The sequence below is a fragment of the Myxocyprinus asiaticus genome, chromosome 5 (assembly GCF_019703515.2).
Source record: "Myxocyprinus asiaticus isolate MX2 ecotype Aquarium Trade chromosome 5, UBuf_Myxa_2, whole genome shotgun sequence".
NCBI classification, from domain to species: domain Eukaryota; kingdom Metazoa; phylum Chordata; class Actinopteri; order Cypriniformes; family Catostomidae; genus Myxocyprinus; species Myxocyprinus asiaticus.
Genome location: NC_059348.1, coordinates 8,016,142 through 8,039,264, shown reverse-complemented (window position 1 = coordinate 8,039,264; position 23,123 = coordinate 8,016,142). Strand labels below are relative to the sequence as shown.

At 39.4% G+C, this 23,123-nt stretch overlaps 1 protein-coding gene across 2 annotated transcripts in view; it reads left to right on the top strand.

Annotated features, from left to right (window-relative positions):
• The first annotated feature begins 216 nt into the window (after positions 1-216).
• The window catches only part of LOC127440727 (cortactin-binding protein 2-like), a 38,713-nt gene continuing 15,806 nt past the window's right edge, over positions 217-23,123 (top strand). Inside the window, exons 1-12 of one of the 2 annotated variants that reach the window (XM_051697506.1) lie at positions 217-662; positions 3,063-3,142; positions 3,235-3,331; positions 3,426-3,518; positions 4,160-4,242; positions 6,566-6,775; positions 6,938-7,100; positions 10,680-11,462; positions 19,433-19,515; positions 19,940-19,957; positions 20,358-20,520; positions 20,639-20,731. In XM_051697506.1, coding sequence (XP_051553466.1) covers positions 578-662; positions 3,063-3,142; positions 3,235-3,331; positions 3,426-3,518; positions 4,160-4,242; positions 6,566-6,775; positions 6,938-7,100; positions 10,680-11,462; positions 19,433-19,515; positions 19,940-19,957; positions 20,358-20,520; positions 20,639-20,731 — 1,951 coding nt within the window. In that variant the 5' untranslated portion in view covers positions 217-577. Of the gene's footprint in view, positions 663-3,062; positions 3,143-3,234; positions 3,332-3,425; positions 3,519-4,159; positions 4,243-6,565; positions 6,776-6,937; positions 7,101-10,679; positions 11,463-19,432; positions 19,516-19,939; positions 20,150-20,357; positions 20,521-20,638; positions 20,732-23,123 lie in introns of both variants that reach the window. The other variant, XM_051697505.1, reaches the window with a different exon arrangement.

The following is a 23,123-nucleotide window of genomic DNA, read 5'->3' as shown; positions in this document are numbered from 1 at the left end:
ATTCTTTGCATATCGTAAGACATCACATGTGGGGTGTCAAACCCAAGATATATTAAATTTGCATTAAATAAAAATATTTTTTGTCAAAGAATGCCTCTATTTATTATTATTATTATTATTATTTTAATTGTTATTATTACATCCTCGGCATTTTTGTGATTTAAAACAGCGTGTTTAAATGACTTTTATTTTGAAGATCCGAACCGCGGTGTTGTTTTGACGTCATAAGAGCTGCGCCATAAGTTATTTTTTGTGTTGTTGTTGTTTTTGAACGCTGTATATTATACTGAAATCATCTTGCGTTACTAATGTGAAATTATCAACGTAGATTGTTGTTAAAAATTAATATTGTAATGTCTAATGTGATGTGGCGATAGTTGACTGCGCAGCATTTATAAGTGTCTTTTTCTGTGCGTAAAGCGCATCCACATATGAACAACAGAGTGATTTACTTTGCATTTCTTTTGCATTCCATTGCTTATTCCCAACATCTTAAATGTGACCAGAAGAGTTCACGGATAAAGAGGAGAATGTCCATTTGAAACAGCTGAGATCTGCGTGATATACTATTGTAAAGATGGAGTTTATTAAAGAGGAAAGTGAAGACATCAGTATTACACAACCATGCAGAATAAAAAGTGAAGAAGCTGAGAGAAAAAGAGGTTGGTGTCAATAAATTGTTGGGCTTTTGATTCATCCCAGTGAACCGAATCTTTTGGATCCGTGCACAAAAAAAGACTCGTTAAGAGATGCTTTCGGTGGGTTACATGTTCGCGGACTGTCCGATTACTGCATTTAATGAAAAACGCACTTCTCGGCCGATAATAAAATACGTTATTTAAGTGTGCGGGTGAGTTGTATAAAATACATTCATATTTTATACGAGGACGTGGGCGTTGTCCCGTGACCCAAATATTGACCTAATTCAGCCCATCACTTTCTAGCGCTCCTCTGGGTTTGGTCTTTTAACCAGTTTTCATTGAATCTAATGAGAAGAGTGGATCAAAATGAAATTCGTGTGGAAACACAGGAAGTATTTTTTGAGACAGACGTGACGGTGTGACTGTAAACCACCCATATTCTACCAAAAATATCATGCATTGTAACCATCTAGTAAAGCTTATAAAATACTTTCCTTGCACATTTAATACATGAGAGTGTACGCAAGAACGTTTTCAAATTATTTATTTATTGACATATATATATATATATATAGATATAGATAGATATATATATATATATATTATATTATTTTAGTTTTTTACAAATATCTCGACTATTTGAGTCAAGAAAGTTCTCTCAGGGTTATTCCATATGATCTGAACAAAGTGTGCCTTTTCATATAAAGGTTTTGATATTTTAATGAGTTGACAAAATATATTGTTTTTATAAACTTCACACAGTTTTTGAGGATCTAAAAGGGTCCTCTCTGTTTTATTTTATTTATTAATATTTTAATTTATTAAAAGTTTGGAATAATGTACAGATTTTTCTGTTTCGGAAAGAAATTGGTACTTTAATTCACCAAAGTGGCATTAAACTGATCACAAAGTATAGTCAGGACATTACTGATGTAAAAAACAGCACCATCACTATTTGAAAAAAGTCATTTTTGATCAAATCTAGACAGGCCCCATTTCCAGCAGCCATCACTCCAACACCTTATACTTGAGTAATCATGATAAATTGCTAATTTGGTTCTAGAAAATCACTTGCCATTATATCAAACACAGTTATTTGGTTCGTTAAATGAATCTAAACATTGTATTTGAGTTTGTTTTTGAGTTGCCACAGTATGCAATAGACTGGCATGTCTTAAGGTCAATATTAGATCAAAAATGACAAAAAAGAAACAGCTTTCTCTAGAAACTCATCAGTCAATCATTGTTTTGAGGAATGAAGGCTATACAATGCTTGAAATTGCCAAAAAACTGAAGATTTCATACAAAGGTGTACACTACAGTCTTCAAAGACAAAGGACAACTGGCAGAAAGATGGAAAGGACAGATGTACAACTAAACATGAGGATAAGTACATCAGAGTCTGTAGTTTGAGAAATAGACGCCTCACAGCTGACAGCTTCATTGAATTCTACCCGCTCAACACCAGTTTCATGTACAACAGTAAAGAGAAGACTCAGGGGTGCAGGCCTTATGGGAAGAATTGCAAAGAAAAAGCCACTTTTGAAACAGATAAACAAAAAGAAAAGGTTAGAGTGGGCAAAGAAACACAGACATTGGACAACAGATAATTGGAAAAGAGTGTTATGGATCTTAACCCCATTGAGCTTTTGTGGGATCAGCTAGACTGTAAGGTGCGTGAGAAGTGACCGACAAGACAGCCACATCTATGGGAAGTGCTACAGAAAGCGTTGAGTGAATTGTCACCTGAGTATCTGGACAAACTGACAGCTAGAATGCCAAGGATCTGCAAAGCTGTCATTGCTGCACGTGAAATTCTGAAAAATTGTAATAGTAATTTTTCATGTTAATAATGCCTGACTATACTTTGTGATCAGTTGAATGCCAATTTGGTGAATAAAAGTAACAATTTCTTTCCATAAGAGCAAAATCTGTACATTATTCCAAACTTTTGGCCACCAGTGTGTGTGTGTGTATATATATTAAAATTTCAGCTTTTAATGAGTATTTTTTTTACTGTCTTTGGATGGTAACACCACATCACATTTGACTTTAAAGGGATAGGTCCCCCAAAAATGATAATTCTCTCATTATTTACTCACCCTAATGCTATCCCATATGTATATCTTTCTTCTGCTCAACACAAACAAAGATCTTTAAAAGAATATTTCAGCTCTGTCGGTCCATACAATACAATTCACATTCTTTTTGCATATCGCCCACTACTGGGCACGGAGGAGAATTTATATTAAAAAAGGACTTCAGTAGTGATCTGTTTTTCACCCACTTTGAAATCAGTTAAAAGTGACCCTGGGATAACAATTTCAAATATGAAAAATCATACATTTAGCATAGAAATGTAACTAATTACTTGTAAAATATTTTAATGGGATAATCTTTGCTCATGTGTGTGTTGTAAAGCTATGGCGGATGAATATCTGGACACACTGTTGATGGACGGACAAGATCTGGCAGAAGAGTTTGAGGCCCAGCAACCAAAGGTGTTGTGCACTACTCCAATATGTCATCTGTCATTGGACTGCATAACTCTGTCCTTGATAAAGATACAGTTTTGTGCTGTATTTTCACACAGAAAATCAAAAAGAGAAGAAGTCAAGCAACCGCTGTGTTTTGGAGAGAGAGAGATGAAAAAGGCAATATTGTTGCACAATTTAAGAGGAAGACAAAAAGTAGGTTAATTGGATATTTTTTTAACCTTAAATCTGTCTATTTTGTTTTGTTTTTTAGTATATTCTTGTGTTATTTTTTGATTATTTATTGTAGATCCAAACCCCAGACCCACCTCCTCCTGTGGATCAGAGGATGATTTCCCAAGCCAGGAGATGTTGCAGGAAAGTGAAAGGGTGCCAGGACATGGTAGGACTACCAAATAATTATTATAATTTTTTATATTCACTGACTCACAATTTGATATTTTGAAAGAAATGTTTGAGTTTCAGGTAAACATGAGAGAGCATAGATGAGCATTTCAAATTGGTTTAAAAGTAGCCTTGAAATCAAGTAACATTTTCCATGAATATTAATTCGTTCTCTTAATGTAATATATCAGGAACACACAAGAACCGTCACTCCTTCCAAAAGAGTATTTAATCACGTTTTCCCATAAGAAATGTCAATGACTTGTCTGTTGCGTCTGTTTTGTAAAAAAGCTTGCATGTCAGCAATCTTGCTGACTAGAGAGAACAGAAGTAAATTACTGATCATATTAAGCACACAAGGCTGTTAAGTACGTAAATGTTTTTACTTGTGGTGCAGTGTGCAAGTGCATTAAATTTAGGCTGAAATATGTCTTATAACAAACAGAAATATTCTAATCCGACAATCTTAATCTCACCATACTGCCTGTAATCTTCAAGAGTTGCATACAAAGAGGAATCCATTCATTTAATACATTTAAAATGGTTGACTGCGAATAGCACATTTGTAAAACTTCTGTGAGGCAGGTGGTATGTATTCCTCTTGAATTGATTCTTGATAATTTTGTATGTTCATTTTAGAGCTGATGGAAGTGAAAGAGGAAAGTCAAGAACTGAATGAAGAGGAGGAGAAAAATCAGAGTCAGAAACCTGATGATGAACAGGTCTCAACAGAAAATATTTTTTTCTTTTCACACTGAATGTGTTTGCATGCATGTTCTTGCAGCTTAAGAAAAAAACGATCAACACGTGTGGATATTTGCCCATTTCATCGATTTCACGTTGCATGTCACATTTAGCCTTTACCAGAGTTTTACAGTGCATCCGGAAAATATTCACAGTGCTTCACTTTTTCCACATTTTGTTATGTTACAGCCTTATTCCAAAATGGATTAAATTCATTATTTTCCTCAATTCTACAAACAATACCCCATAATGACAATGTGAAAGAAGTTTGTTTGAAATCTTTGCAAATTTATTAAAAATAAAAAACGAAAAAAGAAAAAAAAAATCACGTACATAAGTATTCACAGCCTTTGCTCAATACTTTGTTGAAGCACCTTTGGTACCAATTACAGCCTCAAGTCTTTTTGAGTATGATGCTACAAGCTTGGCACACCTCTTTTTGGGCAGTTTCTCCCATTCTTCTTTGCAGGACCTCTCAAGCTCCATCAGGTTGGATGGGGAGCGTCGGTGCACAGCCATTTTCAGATCTCTCCAGAGATGTTCAATCGGGTTCAAGTCTGGGCTCTGGCTGGGCCACTCGAGGACATTCACAGAGTTGTCCCGGAGCCACTCCTTTGTTATCTTGGCTGTGTGCTTAGGGTTGTTGTCCTGTTGGAAGATGAACCTTCGCCCCAGTCTGAGGTCCAGAGCACTCTGGAGCAGGTTTTCATCAAGGATGTCTCTGGACATTGCTGCATTCATCTTTCCCTCGATCCTGACTAGTCTCCCAGTTCCTGCCGCTGAAAAACATCCCCACAGCATGATGCTGCCACCACCATGCTTCACTGTAGGGATGGTATTGGCCAGGTGATGAGCGGTGCCTGGTTTCCTCCAGACATGACGCTTGCCATTCAGGCCAAAGAGTTCAATCTTTGTTTCTCATGGTCTGAGAGTCCTTCAGGTGCCTTTTGGCAAACTCCAGGCGGGCTGTCATGTGCCTTTTACTGAGGATTGGCTTCTGTCTGGCCACTCTACCATACAGGCCTGATTGGTGGAGTGCTGCAGAGATGGTTGTTCTTCTGGAAGGTTCTCCTCTCTCCACAGAGAAATGCTGGAGCTCTGTCAGAGTGACCATCGGTTCTTGGTCACCTCCCTGACTAAGGCCCTTCTCCCCCGATTGCTCAGTTTGGCCAGGTGGCCAGCTCTAGGAAGAGTCCTGGTGGTTCCAAACTTCTTCCATTTACGGATGATGGAGGCCACTGTGCTCATTGGGACCTTCAATGCTGCAGAAATTTTTCTGTACCCATCCCCAGATCTGTGCCTCAATACAATCCTGTCTCGGAGGACTACAGATAATTCTTTGGACTTTATGGCTTGGTTTGTGCTCTGACATGCACTGTTAACTGTGGGACCTTATATAGACAGGTGTGTGCCTTTCCAAATCATGTCCAATCGACTGAATTTACCACAGGTGGACTCCAATCAATTGTAGAAACAGCTCAAGGATGATCAGTAGAAACAGGATGCACCTGAGCTCAATTTTGAGTGTCATGGCAAAGGCTGTGAATACTTATGTACATGTGATTTTTTTCGTTTTATATTTTAATACATTTGCAAAGATTTCAAACAAACTTCTTTCACATTGTCATTATGGGGTATTGTTTGTAGAATTTTGAGGAAAATAATGAATTGAATCAATTTTGGAATAAGGCTGTAACATAACAAAATGTGGAAAAAGTGAAGCGCTGTGAATACTTTCCGGATGCACTGTATAGGCTTGTCAAATGTTTATGTTTTGACATTAAAAGCAGAGCATAATTCTCTGATTTCAAAGAGAATGGCATTTTAAATGAAAAGATAGAAATGGCTAAATTAAAAAATGCAAATGTAATGTTAACATAGCTGATCATTACACGATCTTGATAATAGTTAGCTAACTAATGTTATCTTACTTAACCAACATTCTGATCAGGGTCTAGCTTGGGTTGCCAATTGTCCCGTTATAGTCAGAACGTTCCGTGTTTTGGTTAAAATGAAATTGCCTAATGTCAAGTAATTAAGAGGCAAAAAACCCAGCAACCACCACATACCCACATAACTGTATTAACAAAAATGTTGCATAATTGTAAACGTAAATGTAATATTAAACATAGCTGATCATAATACCATCTTGCTAATTGGTTATCTTATCCAGTCAACATTATGATCTGGGTCTAGCTAATATCAATCCACAGTCTCAGTTAGTGTCAGTGACAATGTTTTGTAATAACACCACACCTCTCATTAAACTACTTTTCCTCTTTTCTGTTTCATCTCTTTTAGAAAATGGAATCAATCAAAGTGAGCATGAAAAACTGCATAAACTGCAACATGTCCTTTGGTGTTGCCACCAAGGTTTGCAGGGCATGTGGGGTGGCACAGCCCATGAAACAAAAGCTTCAAAACAAAATAAAAAAATATGATGCGACGTGGGCCAGTACTCAGAGAGAGAACCGGTCAATAAGTAAATTATTTGATGAAACAAATCTCCTGGTAAGTCATCACAGAACTCGTCAACTGGTGATGCCATTTATTATGAAAGGGCTTCACCACCAATTTTCTTTAATTATTGTAGCATTGATTAATTCTTCAAGATTACGAAACATAACTGAGCAGCCATGAAATGTAAAAGTCTCTTGCAACTCTGTCTTTCAGCTTCACAAGTGGCAACAGGTTGGCATGTACCCTCTCTTCTTGTTGGGGAGGAAAAGAGGGTCCAAGACTGTGGCAGAGTGCCTGTGCCCCATCACATTTAACCACCCCCAGTGTAAGGAGGCACAGCACACCATACGGCAGATTTTTGTTGGGCTGATAAATGGTAAGGCAAATAGAAATAATTGGTCTGTATTTAAAGCGCAGTCACATTTATCTTAGCACAGCGAAATTCCGCGTGCGAAGAAGGCATGGCCGGATGTTGAGAGAATGTGAAACCAGCAAAAAACTAACTGCCAAGTAGCCTCTTTTTAATGCTACATTTTTTACTCTGGGAGAGTGAAGTTAAAAAGGAGCTTGCCTCTAAAATGATATCTACTGTGAATATTCAGTATAGTTGTGTACGAAGAACTGCCTCAATGCCAAACCAAGCAACTTTCTATTGTTCAACGCAGAGAATTTGCCTGTCAGAGTTCACCAAACTTGAACTCCATACAAAATCTGCAAAGTCCATCAGAATTTATGATTGCGTGGATTCCCATTGAGATGACTGTATATTTTGCCCGCGAAATTTCAACGTACATAGGTAAATGTGACTGCACCTTAAAGGGGTCATAACATACTCTTTTTTTTAAATAATTTTATTATATTCCCTGAGGTCCACTTATATGTCAGTAAAGTTTAAGTACGATAATTTTCCACCCTGTCTCTGGCCCTCTGTCCGGAACGCACAGTTTTCAGCTCTCTGGCCCTTTAAACTTCAGTGGAAGCGCCCACTGTTATGATTGGCTAACTTCATGCAGTTCCTCAAATACAGCCATATTTGAAACTCATTCGAAAGAAAATGAACAAACTACATTATAATTTATAAATCTACGTTTCAGGGTTAACGCATAATGAACACCCAACACATGTCATCTGAATGTATCAAAATGTTAACTCAAGCACAGCAACTATCAAACAGTCATGACATTTGATACATTTGTGAATATAACTGTTTACTCACGGGTCTGGTAGTGTTTAACTGCTGCATCTTTTAGTTCCTTTGCAAAGCTTAAATCATATTGTGACTGGTTCACAAGCAATCCACTCTGATATGAGCCAAAATCATACAATCCACATTGAAATGTTCTGCTTATGCGAACGTAATACAGTCCATGGCGATGTTTGGTGCTTAAACTGGCTTCAACAGGCCAAAGCATAGATTCTTCACAGGAGAACATCTCACATCTTCTGTGCTTGTTTACACACAGGACTGCATGTGTTTCTTCTAGTGGCAGCAGCAGAATGAGACTCGCTCATTGTACTCGCTCAAATTTGCGCTTGTACCTCTCTTAAAACGCAGCACACATTGCCAGAAATGCATCGATATGATTAAAGACGTCCATGTAGTGCATGTTTACAAAAGACCAACAATTAAAGATAGGACAGATGGGTACAAAAATGGTCCAGGATGCCTTCAAAACAGCAAGAAACAGTGCAGCTGAATGAAACATAATGGGGGGCTCCTTTTTAGAGATCTTACTTGACATTGCTTCTTTTAAACGCTGCCCGAAATGCATGATAATGGTCAAAGCCAGTCATCTAGTGTAGAAAAACATTTAAATCCAGATAGGCACATGAAGGTGTCCTGTGTAAGTCCCCTTTGGATGAATCTTTTATGATAGACCCACCTCACTTCAACTGTAACTGACTGAGCAGTGAGCACCAGTGGGCAGGTGTAATAACAAAAAAAGGCATTGATGTCTTGCTGAAGAGGCAGTCATATGCAGATGTATTTAGTCCTTGTGACATCACAAGTTCCACAAATTCCAAAAGAGATGTTTCAACAGCCTGGTTTAAATAAATGCTCTTTTTCTATTAAAGGGTTAGTTCACCCAAAAATGAAAATTCTCCCATGATTTACTTACCTTTAAGCCATCCCAGATATGTATGACTTTCCTTCTTCAGCAGAAACGAAGTGAAGATTTTACAAGCAGTTTCAGCTCAGTTTGTCCATACAATGCATGTAAGTGGGTGCCATTAGGCTGCTGGCTGTTTGAAGGTCCAAAAGGCATATTTAGGCAGCATAAAAGTAATCCTTACAACTTCAGTCGATCAATTACTGACTTCTGGACTGAATCGATAGGTTTGTGTAAAAAATAAATTGATAATTAAAACTTTATTAACTTAAAAAAAATTGCTTCCTGCCAGCAGGTGACACATAAGTGGCGAAAGCACAATGACAAATTCACACGAGAAGTTGGATGTATACAACAGAGAAACGTCTTGGTTACTTTTGTAACCTCCATTCCCTAATGGAGGGAAAGAGAGGTTTTGTCAATGTAGTGACACTAGGGGTCGAACTTGGGAGCCCCAGTCACCTCTGATATTTGAGAAAAGGCCAATGAGAATTGGCGACCTGAAGAGGTATCTGAGCACCAGGTCCCTGTGTGCACACAATAAATCTCGAGAGTGAGATAGAATCAGCCAGTCGTTGAGATAATTGAGGATGCGGATGCCCACTTCCCTTAGCGGGGCAAGGGCTGCCTCTGCCTACCGAAGGGGAGGACCTTGTACTGGTATGCCCAACCCTCGAAGGCAAACCGAAGGAACGGTCTGTGTCGAGGCAAAATCGAGACATGAAAGTACGTGTCCTTCAGATCTACTGCATGACAGAATGCGCTTCTGCATCAGCATTTTGAACGGGAGCTTGTGCAGGGCCCGATTCAAATCTTGCAGGTCTAAGATTGGCTACAACCCACCGCCTTTTTTCAGTACGATGAAGTAGGGGCTGTAAAACCCCTTCTTCATCTCGGCTGGAGGGACAGGCTCTATCGCGTCCTTCTCTAGAAGGACTGCGATTTCCGCACGCAGAACAATGGCGTCCTTGCCTGCTACCGAGGTAAAACGGACGGCATTGAACCTGGGCGGGTGCCTGGCGAACTGAATCGCATAGCTGAATCTGATCATCCTGACGAGCCAGCGTGATGGGTTGGAGAGCGCTAACCACGCCTCCAGACTCCGTGCAATGCCTGTCCAGCAGCACTGTAAGCCTTGGCTGTCAAGGACGACGTGAACTTACAGGCCTTGAATGGGAGCCTAGGACGATTCCACCAGGTGGCGGCGTTTTGCGGGCATAGGTGCAATGCAATCAGAGGTGATTGGGGCTCCCAAGTTCATCCCGTAGTGTCACTACATTGACACAACTTCGAGTGAGTGACAGATAGGGAACTAATGTCACGTGAGAATTTCAAACAGCAATACAGTTAAAATTTCATTTTAATTATTGATTTGTTTCTTACACCAACCTTTCAGTTTGCTACAGAAGACATTAATTGATCGACTGGAGTCATGTGAATTACTTTTATGCTGCCAAAATGTGCCTTTTGGACCGTCAGACAGCCAGAAGCCTGATGGCACCTATTTACATGCATTGTATGGACAAACTGAGCTGAAATCTGCTCATCAAAATCTTCACTTCAGTTCTGTTGAAGAGGGAAAATCATACACATCTGGGATTGCTTAAAGGCAAGTAAATCATGAGAGAATTTTCATTTTTGTGTGAACTTACCCTTTAAGGAGGAAGTTTTAAGTTCTGAAACTTTCAGTATGTTTTTATAGTACAATGACCTCTTATATGTCAAAAGAAAATTTGATTTCTCATGTCATGACCCCTTAAAGAAAACACAAATGAGAGACTGATTATCTGTTTTTGGTGATATTATAATATCACACTTACATTGTTATTACTAATCATCACTAGCCGCCCACTCACCGGCCCTGTCACCAGTCGCCCAGCCACCGACTGCCCAGCCATCAGTCACTCAGTCTTCGGTACATCCACCAGTGACCCAGTATTCTGCCCAGCCACCAGCTGCCCAGCCACCGGTCACTAAATCTTTAGCCCAGCCACCAGTGACCCAGTATTCTGCCCAGCCACCGGCAGCCCAGTCACCCATCGCTAAGCCTATAGTCCAGCAACCAGTGACCCAGTCTTCTGCCAAGCCACCTGTCACCCAGTCTTTGGCCCAACCACCAGTGACCCAGTCTTCTGCCCAGCCACCCATTGCCCAATTTTTGGCTAAGCCACGAGTGACTCAGTCTTCTGCCCAGCCACCCGTTGCCCAGTTTTGGACTCAGCAACGAGTGACCCAGTCTCCTGCCCAGCCACCTGTCGCTAAGTCTTTGGCCCAGCCCCCAGTGACCCAGTCTTCTGCCAAGCCACTTGTCGCCCAGTTTTCAGCTCAGCCACGAGTGACCAAGTCTTCTGCCATGCCACCTGTCGCCCAGTCTTTGGCCCAACCACCAGTGACCCAGTCCTCTGCCCAGCCACCCGTTGTCCAGTTTTCGGCTCAGCCACGAGTGACCCAGTCTTCTGCCCAGACACTAGTTGCCCAGTCTCCGGCACAGCCACCAGTGACCAAGTCTTCAGCCCAGCCACCAGTAACCCAGTCTTCTGCTCAGCCACTAGTCACCCAGTCTACAACCCAGCCACCAGTGGCCCAGTCTCTCTGCTCTACACTCCCCACTTTGACTCCCTCCAAAGGTATGTTATGTTCAGAATAAAAATAACATGTAATTTTATGATAAAGTATGCTTGATTTTGACTGTGATTTTTTTCGTATGAGCTTAACATGCAGAAATTAAATACAGTTGTGCTCAAAAGTTTGCATACCCTTGGAGAATTGGTAATATATGTACCATTTTAAAAGAAAACATGAGTGAGCAGGCAAAACACATTTCTTTTATTTCTTATGGGATTCATATTCAACTGTAGGTTATAACAGAATGGCACAATCATAAAACAAAACATGGCAACAAAGAAAAAAATGAAATGACCCCTGTTCAAAAGTCTGCATACCCTTAGTTCTTAATACTGTGTATTGCCCCCTTTAGCATCAATGACAGCATGCAGTCTTTTGTAATAGTTGTCTATGAGGCCCCAAATTCTTGCAGGTGGTATAGCTGCCCATTCGTCTTGGCAAAATGCCTCCAGGTCATGCATAGTCTTTGGTCATCTTTCATGAACCGTACGTTTGAGATCTCCCCAGAGTGGCTCGATGATATTAAGGTCAGGAGACTGTGATGGCCATTCCAGAACCTTCACCTTTTTCTGCTGTAACCACTGGAGGGTCAATTTGGCCTTGTGCTTAGGGTCATTGTCATGCTGGAAAGTCCAAGAGCGTCCTATGTGCAGCTTTGGAACAGGCACAGTGGTGGATGTTTTGAAGCATGTGGGGACTACAGACAAAGAGAGGGAAAGATTGAAAATGTCCATAAAAACACCAGCCAGTTGGTTTGCGCACGCTCTGATGACACGGCCCGGAATGCCGTCTGGACCCGCGGCTTTGTGGATATTCACCCGTCGGAAGAATCGGGTTACATCCGCTACAGAGACGGAGAGTGAACTAACCTCTGTAGCTTCGGCCATGAGGGCTCTCTCCGCGAGGATGGTGTTATTTCCCTCAAAACGAGCATAAAAAGTATTTAGCTCATCCGGGAGAGAGGCAGCCGTGTTCATGGTGGAGTTTTTATTCCCTTTAAAGTCCGTGATGATATTAATTCCCTGCTGCATGCTTCTAGAGTTGGTGGTGTTAAACTGTCCTTCATTTTCAAGGCTTTGGATATCTTTTTATATCCTTTTCCATCTTTATAAAGTTCCATTACCTTGTTACGCAGGTCTTTTGACAGTTCTTTTCTGCTCCCCATGGCTCAGTATCTAGCCTGCTCAGTGCATCCACGTGAGAGCTAACAAACTCATTGACTATTTATATACAGACACTAATTGCAATTTAAAAAGCCACAGGTGTGGGAAATTAACCTTTAATTGCCATTTAAACCTGTGTGTGTCGCCTTGTGTGTCTGTAACAAGGCCAAACATTCAAGGGTATGTAAACTTTTGATCAGGGCCATTTGGGTGATTTCTGTTATCATTATGATTTAAAAAGGAGCCAAACAACTATGTGATAATAAATGGCTTCATATGATCACTATCCTTAAATAAAAGACATATTAGGAGTCAGGAAGCGCGTCATTGTTTACAAGAGAAACTTGTGCTGTTCACAAACCAAAACAGTCTAAAACAATTGAAAAACAATAAAAAATAATAATAATTTCCAAATAATAATAATTAAAAAAAAACAATGTAAACAACGACGCGCTTCCTGATTCCTCATCCGCGTGATGCGTGACCTTACCAATGAGCTGACGTCATCCCTATAATGAGCGCATGTCACAGAGATGTACTGAAGCGTACATTTGTAGTTAAAAAGTATATAAGTATTGTTTTGTTTCTAAAAATAATCAGTCATTTGCATTCAGAAGAACTTTGTTTGTTGACTGGAGTCGTGTGGATTATTTTGATGCACCATAAATATGCATTTTGGACCATCAAAAAATGGAGGATATTCACTTGCATTGATTAGAGAAGGAGGCCTGAAATGAAATCCTAAAAGTCTTAAATTCTGTTTTGATGAAGAAAGAAACTCAGATACATCTTAGATGGCCTTGGGGTGAGTACATTTTTGGGTGAACTATTCCTTTAAGGTAGAATTTCCTGGAGGTGTCGTTGCCCAGTGTTAAGGTAAATTATCTGTTAGAGATTAGTTCTTGGATAAAGAGGACCAATTTCTTGTTTGGGATGATACGAAGCAGTTTGTGTATGAGTCCTTTATGCCAGACCGTGTCATAAGCTGCTGTTAAGTCAACAAAAACAGCACCTGCTTTCTTTTTTCTTGGAAGCATTGTTCGATATCATTGACCATACAACAGACCTGGTCGTTTGTTGATCTATTTGACCTGAAACATGCTTGTTCATTTGGGAGCTGTGGGTCTACGATAGAGCTTATTCTGTTGTATATTAGCCTTTCCATAAGCTTGAAGCTGATGGAGAGGAGGCTGATTGGCCGGTAGCTTTTTGACCATGATGTTACCTGGACACAATACACACCTACAGAAAATAGTGGATAGAACTGGAATAGAGAGTACACATGTATCTAAAGTGTGTGAAATATATTTGTGAATGAATGTGCAGAACCTATGGAGACATTACTGTAACTTCTGAGGTTCTGTATTAAATAGTATAGAATTAAAATGGTGAGTACACAGGTGTGTAAAGTGTGGGAAAAGGTTTTTTTTTGCTTATTGCTAAACTTGAACAGTATTACATAAAAAAAATTTTTGATTTAGAGCAGCCAGTACTTTTGTATGTTTTGTACTACTTATACTGATCTATCTTAGTTATTGTACCACGGGTCTGTTGAATGCTCCTGATTGGTTGACAGATGTTCTAAGGTGTGCAATTATTTTTCAGTAAATGTACGGCTATGAAGTAGGTCCAGGTCTTGACCACATACAGTTGAATTCAGAAGTTTAAATACACTTAGGTTGAAGTCATTAAAACTCATTTTTTAACCACTCCACAGATTTAATATTAGCGAATTATAGTTTTGGCAGGTCATTTAGGACATCAACTTTGTGCATGACATGAGTAATTTTTCCAACAGTTTTAATTGACTATCTCACAATTCCAGTAGGTCAGAAGTTTACATACACTAAGTTAACTGTGCCTTTAAGCAGCTCGGAAAATTCCAGAAAATGATGTCAAACCTTTAGACAAATAGCCAATTAGCTTCTGATAAGAGGGGTACTGAATTGGAGGTGTACCTGTGGATGTATTTTAAGGCCTACCTTCAAACTCGGTGCCTCTTTGCTTGACATCATGGGAAAATCAAAAGAAATCAGCCAAGACCTCAGAAAAAAAGATTGTGGACCTCCACATGTCTGGTTCATCCTTGGCAGCAATTTCCAAATGCCTGAAGGTACCACGTTCATCTGTATAAACAATAGTACGCAAGTATAAACACCATGGGACCACGCAGCCATCATTCCGCTCAGGAAGGGGATGCATTCTGTCTCCTAGAGATGAACGTAGTTTGGTACAAAAAGTGCAAATCAATCCCAGAACAACAGCAAAGGACCTTGTGAAGATGCTGGAGGAAACATGTAGACAAGTATCTATATCCACAGTAAAACAAGTCCTATATCGACATAACCTGAAAGGCTGCTCAGCAAGGAAGGAGCCACTGCTCCAAAACCACCATAAAAAAGCCAGACTACAGTTTGCAAGTGCACATGGGGACAAAGATCTTACTTTTTGGAGAAATGTCCTCTGGTCTGATGAAACAAAAATTGAACTGTTTGGCCATAATGACCATTGTTATGTATGGTGGAAACAGGGTGAAGATTGCAAACCAAAGAACACCATCCCAATTGTGAAGCATGGGGGTGGCAGCATCATGTTGTGGGGGTGCTTTGCTGCAGGAGGGACTGGTGTACTTAACAAAATAGATGGCATCATGAGGAAGGAAATTATGTGGATATATTGAAGCAACATCTCAAGACATCAGCCAGGAAGTTAAAGGTTGGTTGCAAATGAGTCTTCCAAATGGACAGTGACCCCAAGCATACCTCCAGTTTTGTGGCAAAATGCCTTAAGGACAACAAAGTCAAGGTATTGGAGTGGCCATCACAAGTCCATGACTCAATCTGATAGAACGGATAGAACTGAAAAAGAGCAAGGAGGAATACAAACCTGACTCAGTTACACCAGTTCTGTCTAGAGGAATGGGCCAAAATTCCAGCAACTTATTGTGAGAAGCTTGTGGAAGGCCTCCCAAAACATTTGACCCAAGTTAAACAATTTAAAGGCAATGCTACCAAATACTAACAAAGTGTATGTAAACTTCTGTGTGATGAAACAAATAAAAGCTGAAATAAATAATTCTCTCTACTGTTATTGTGACATTTCACATTCTTAAAATGAAGTAGTTATCCTAACTGACCTAAGGCAGGGAATGTTTTCTATTATTAAATGTCAGGAATTGTGATATAAAACAAAGACATTGGTTAAAATAAATTGGATAAGAATTACAATCAGTGTCTATAATATCCTAAATGTACTTAAATTTCTGTTGAAAAACGCACTTGCGCTCCCTCTTTCTCTATCGCTCTCGTCTCACCCACACTCACACTGACATACACACACACACACATAGAGACGTAAACGCACTCCCACGACTTGATCAATATAACAGTTTCTATATTAACTGAAAAATCTGAAATATCACGCTCCCTCTCCCCACTTTTGCTCTAACCCACACTCACACACATGGGCACACAGACATATATGCGCACACATACTCACAAGTGACAGAGCCTTTTTGTCATCACACATCTGCATCTCAGTAGGGTTGTAAAGAGTTTTTAAGGTTTAGAACGGAAAAGCTATATACAAGAATCGTTACATTTTCACGCTGATGCTGAGAAGTGTTCTTAAACGTACATCTTGCCGATTTAAATGTTACTTCTGACGAGAGCTGCAGCAAACAAAGGTAATCGCACACGTGATCTCTCTCAGTTTCTGAGTTTATCTCTCTCACTCACTCACTCTCACACACACACACATACATGCACTATCTTGCTACTCTAGTAAGAGCTCCAGTAATGCAGCGCAAGGCTCAGTTACTAGTTCTAAAGTGACGTTTTTTGAACTAGCAACAGAGGCAGGGACTGTATCAAAACAAGATGCTGAATCTGTGGCGAAAGAAAGATGTTCCACTAACAAGAGCATTTTACCAGAAAATGTCTTGAGAAAACTCTGAATGATGTCTTTGTGCATCAATAAAAAAAGGTCCTTAGAGGACAAAAATGTCAGTGTCAGATTTTTTTAGCTGTATCATTTATTCAAATGGCCTACAGTGCTCTATAATACAGCAAACAGAAAATAGGACAAAGAATGAATTTGCTCCATAGGCTAAACATGAGAAAAATGGCGCCATCTGGTGGAAATATTAAAAATGAAAATTTTGAAGCCAGGGCTCCGGAATGAAAGCATAATATCTCAGAATTCATGATTTTATGCTTTAATGGCACTGGGATCAAATATTGCAGTTTTGATGGGTTTCAATGGGGAAATTTTTTCCTGAACTATTTTGTGTACACAGTGTATTATAGATGTATTTAATGTTACTTACCTCAAATCTTTGAGGTAAGTAACGTTAATTAACATTAAATGTATCCACTGCATTTATACACTACTCCACAAACAATTTATCATCATCAGTGTACGAGAGCAAACAGATAATATTACTGCCGAAGTTAGAATCATGATGATTAACGTAAATTAACATTAGCGTTACTAGGTTAATTGGCATAACGTTACACTGCTTACGGCTTCACTAGCTAGCTATCGTTAGCAGTCTGAGGTAATGTTAAAAGATAAAAAGCTGAAACTGACATCCATAGTTTGTACCCTGCTTTGCAGAATGAGCATACAAAAATATTTTAAGAGACGTCAAACTCCAGATGAGGAAGAGACAGCTAACGCTGAGGTAGGTAGCTGGCTAGTAAGCAGAGTAAGTAAACAGGAGTAACTGGCGAATTTTAACTTTGCTTGTTTCTTTGTAGCATAACAGACTCCAGGTAACAGGAGAGACAGCCTCAGGGAAGGTAGTTCCCCCAGGGAGAAGGGTAGCAGGGGAGAAAGCCTCTGTGTGTTTGACAGCAGAGAAAGGAGCAGTAGTTTCAGTAGTTGTTGGTGTATGTGGGAAATATTTATTTTGTTAATAAGAGCACAACACTAGCCTCTTAATTTTGCTCTCAAAGTGCACCAGATGGAAGTATTTAACTTTAAAATGTACAAAATTTTCTTACGGGGGAGCATGCCCATGGACCTCCCTAGAGGGTAGGAGGTCCACCCCCCATAGTCTCACAAAATCCTGTGTGAAAGCATGTGTAAGTCAACTTCAATTTTCATGCCCCAGCTCCAAAAGGTCTGCCCCATTGCAAGCTGGGCAATGCAACTGATGTGCTATATTTATAATGTTGTTTACCAGCCTGGGTCACAAAACACTGCTGACTGTCTCCCGTCTGATTGGTCCTGATGAGGACTGTTCAGATGCCAAGCCTGAACTTGTTGCATTTTTGTCCCTTGCTATGACCGCTCTGCCTCCTGCTGAGTTTTCTTCTGCTTCTGCTTCCCACTCTGAACTGAGGGCATTACATGTACATATCACTCACGGTTGGCCTTCCTCTTTGGCTGCGGTGGATGTGAGTCTGCGCCCATATCTTCAACTGCACGAACTGAGTGTGCAGATTGATTATGCATTCAAAGGCGCACATCTCGTTGTTCCTGTCTTGCTGTGGCACACTTTGGTGAAACTGGCTCACAGAGGCCAACAAAGAATTGTGTGCATAAAACAGCATCTTTGAGAACTGTACTGGTGGCTGAGCATTGACTGCCTGGTTGAAGAGCAGATCAAGAATTACCAAATGTGTTTGTCCTCTGACAAGAATGCTAACTCCTGTGCTGTGCCACTGCAACCAGTGCTTTTTTAAATCTACACCATGGGAAAAGTTAGCTATTGATGTGGTGGGCCCATTTGAAACTGCTGTTTTGGACAGCCACTACATGTTGGCACTAATTGATTATCGCAGAAAGTGGCCCAAAATGGCTTTCACAGCTTCCATTACAACCCAAAATGTAGTCATTTTGAAATCTGTCTTCAGTTGATTTAGTAATCCACATACATTTGTATCAGACAATGGATGCCAGTTCACGTCAGCAGAGTTCTCTACATTTCTGAAATATATTGACAATCAACTCATACGTACTCCTGTTTCAAAAGAAAATGTAAACAGACACAGACTCTAGACATTGTCTGTGTTTTCAAAAGGTGGATTGTGTGAATGCGTGCATTCCAAGTTTTCCAACTATTTCAGATCAAGCACAAATTTGGCACCTGCATTTATCTGTTATACTTTTGAAACAATAAGTATTTTAACGTTTACAGTTGGCCCCATTCACTTCCATTGTAAGTGCTTCACTGTAACCCAGATTTGTGCTTTTTTTTATATAAAAGGAGGGACACATAAAAATCCATTTTTGTGGTGATCAACATTATGTCACAAATGCTATCAGTTGAGCTTAACTTAATAGAATCTCCTGGTGGAATTCCCAAACTGCAAATGCAGGAACTGATTTTAGACTTTTAGCCAAAATTAGACTTGCTTTTTAGACATTTTAGCAAATTGCGCTTTGCACCACTACATTAACATACAATACACCCACTCTTTGCACGCACGGTCACTTATGCTTTGCGCTGGCACGAAAATTATGCTTAGATTTAGCGCTCTCACGAAAATGGGATAAGACGAAGTGCACGGTCATTGCACTGCGCCTTGCGCGGTCATGATAATAGAGTCCATTGACTGTTTTAGCACATCTGATAATGCACTGCAGCTGTTTTTTGAGTGTTTATTAGCAGAGCCAAACCAGAAAATAATGTGAAGTGAATACATTCTCAAAGATGCTCGGTAGAACTATAAAAGAATATGTTGTGCAATGTTTCTTGTCATTTCTCAGAAATTACATGGACTGTTGTGCTTTCTTTATGAAGAACATGATATTTTTTCCCTTTTGAATTGCTTTTTAACAATTTGTTATGTTCATTTTAGACCTGATGGAAGTGAGAGAGGAAAATCAAGAGCTGAATGAAGAGGAGGAGAAACGTCAGTGTCGGAAACCTGATGATGAACAGGTCTCAACAGTATAGATTTTTTCTGCTTGTACTGTCGAGCCAGTAGTTCTAATTTTTACTTGCAAAGCCAACATGTTCACATAGCCACCTTATGAAATCAAGTGGTCAATATTCCCAAGATAGTAAGCTAGGAAACTGGGCCATCTCTTTCAAGGACTGTGGATTTCCACAGTATTTTAACGCTGACATGAACATTGGGTTGTTATGCATGTAGCTAATAATGTTAGCATTACTGATCATCATCATAATATCTTGATAATTGTTAGCTAGCTAATGTTGTTTTACCTAGTCAACATTCTGATCTGGGTCTAGCTAATATGGATAGGCAACACTGTCCACAGCCTCAGTTAGTGTCAGTGACAACTTTTTGTAATAACACCACACATTAATCTACTTGTCCACTTTTCTGTTTCATCTCTTTTAGAAAATGGAATCAATCAAAGTGAGCATGAAAAACTGCATAAACTGCAACATGTCCTTCGGTGTTGCCACCAAGGTTTGCAGGGCATGTGGGGTGGCACAGCCCATGAAACAAAAGCTTCAAAACAAAATGAAAAAATATGATGCGACGTGGGCCAGTACTCAGAGAGAGAACGGGTCAATAAGTAAATTATTTGATGAAACAAAGCTCCTGGTAAGACATCGCAGAAGTCACTTGCATCGTCAATTTGTGGTGTCATTTATTTTGAAAGGGCGTCACCACTTTTTAGACCAATTGTCTTGAATTATTCTTGCATTTTTTACTTTTTCAACATGTTTAACTATTTTCTTGTTAGTTTCTAATAAGGCTTATCTAAGCAGCCATGATATCTAAAAACCCTGTTTGACTCCTTGTCTTTTAGCTTCACAAGTGGCAGCAGGTTGGCATGTACCCTCTCTTCTTGTTGGGGAGGAAAAGAGGGTCCAAGACTGTGGCAGAGTGCCTGTGTCCCATCACATTTGACCTCCCACAGTGCAAAGAGGCACTGATTGTCATACGCCGGATTTTTGTTGGGCTGATAAATGGTAGGACAAATAGCTGTAATTGATCTGCAAATTAAGAGAACACAAATGAGAGACTAATTGCTGGTTTTGGTTTATAAAAATATGACACTGTACATTTATTATTACTAATTATTATTAGCCGCCCAGTTACGAACCGATCAGCCACCGACTGTCCAGCAACCCGTCACCTCGTCTCTCTGCTCTACACTACCCAATCTGATTATATCCAAAGGTATGTTATGTTCAGAAAAACAGCTCATAATTTAAACATGTTATGATACAGGAGGCTTTTTGTTGTTTTGTATGTGGTGTTACCTGGACACACCTACTGTATATTCGCGGGCAGGGGAGGATAGCAGAGCGGTTACCTGATTAAGTTTATATAGTTACACTTGTGCCATGTTTTGTGTCATTTTCAACATCCAGATATATGAGACAATTAACATATAATCAATTGATCTAGTTTATTTATCTTAAAGGAATATTCCTGGTTCAATACAAGTTAAGCTCAATCAATAGCATTTGTGGCACAGTGTTGATTACCAAAAAATGTCAACATATTCTTCCTTTTCTTTAAAAAACTTTTTGTACAAAAGCAAAAATCTAGGTTACAGTGAGACACTTTCTATGGGGCCAATTTTTGGAGGATTTAAAGGCAGAAATGTGAAGCTTATAATTTTATAAAAGCACTTACATTAATTCTTCTGTAAAACTTGTGTATTCTTTGAGCTGTAAAATTGTTTAAATTGTTTTTACGGTTGTTTTGGGCTTACAATGTTATGTCATCATGGCAATGAATTTGTAAAATTGGATATAACTATATTGAACCTAGGAAATTCCTTTAATGAATGTGGAAATATTACAATTACATTAGTTAGAGGCAATAAAAACAAAGCAACTGTACAGTAAGTTTGTTTTTTAGGGAAAGAAGGAGGCCATGATAATGACACATAGTATAAACCATTTCAAGCATGTTAACAATAACAAAGAATTAGAACAGAACTATTCTTGCAGCACTTCCGGTATCATTAACGGATCCTTTAAATAAGGCTCTGAGTTAACATATTTTCCTCAAATAACATCAAACGTTAACTTGAAGTGACTTATCCAGACGTGCTGCTGATACTGAGCATCTACGCAAGAGAGGCGATGAAACTGTATTGTTGTTCAGATGCTCAAATTTATTTCCTCAACGGAAAGATCAGGAATATTGGTTAGCTCCTCTTATAATCAATGAAGCTGTTCAATGAAGCTGTCTGCTTGTGTTCCTAATTTGTAAGTCATTTAGGATAAAAGCGTCTGCTAAATGACTAAATGTAATAGTAAATAACTTGCGCAGCTTCATTTATTATAATGGGAGTGATCTGTAGTCAATTTTAGAGCCCAATCTATCAAACTATAATTATTTTACATAAATGTCATTCCCCTACCAGAGATAAGATGTGTGTTACAGCAGTTATTACTGCACATATCAAACTCTGGCTTCACTGTAGTGGTTCATGTGTCCATTTTCCATTGCTTTTTCATAGATCTAAGCACTTTGATTTCCGTTAGTAAGAGGTGTCCAGGGAGCATCCAGCCACTGAACAACATGGTCCATATTTTAATAATGATATTTTATGACAATTGTGTTAACATTAGTTACGTTAATCATTTAAAGTCAGTATGAATGAAGCACCTCCCACTGTTGCTTTGAATGAGGGTGCGTTCCATTCAGAAGTGATCATCCCTATGCCCTCCGAAGACTTTACCATCCACTGTAAGAGATTTTAAATGCTTAAAGGTGTGGGGCTCAAAAATAAGGGTAAATCGGAACTCATTTTTACATTTGTTTATTGGAAATTCAGTTTGAAGCGATCTTACAGCATGACTATCATAATTGTTCAAAGTGCCCTTCGCAGGGTGATTTATGGTTGAAGTCAGACATTTTCATACACCTTAGCCAAATACATTTAAACTCAGTTTTTCACAATTCCTGACATTTAATCGTAGAAAACATTCCCTGTCTTAGGTCAGTTAGGATCACTACTTTATTTTAAGAATGTGAAATGTCAGAATAATAGATTTATGATTTATTTCAGTTTTTATTTCTTTCATCGCATTCCCAGTGGGTCAGAAGTTTACATACACTTTGTTAGTATTTGGTAGCATTGCCTTTAAATTGTTTAACTTGGGTCAAACGTTTTGGGAGGCCTTCCACAAGCTTCTCACAATAAGTTGCTGGAATTTTGGCTCATTCCTCCAGACAGAACTGGTGTAACTGTGTCAGGTTTGTAGGTCTCCTTGCTCACACAAGCTTTTTCAGTTCTGCCCACAAATTTTCTATCAGACTGAGGTCAGGGCTTTGTGATGGCCACTCCAGTACCTTGACTTTGTTGTCCTTAAGCCATTTTGCCACAACTTTGGGGGTATGCTTGGGGTCATGGTCCATTTGGAAGACCCATTTGTGACCGAGCTTTAACTTCCTGGCTGATATCTTGAGATGTTGCTTCAATATATCCACATAATTTTCCTTCCTCATGATGCCATCTATTTTGTGATGTGCACCAATCCCTCCTGCAGCAAAGCACCCCCACAACATGATGCTGCTACCCCCATGCTTCACGGTTGGGATGGTGTTCTTC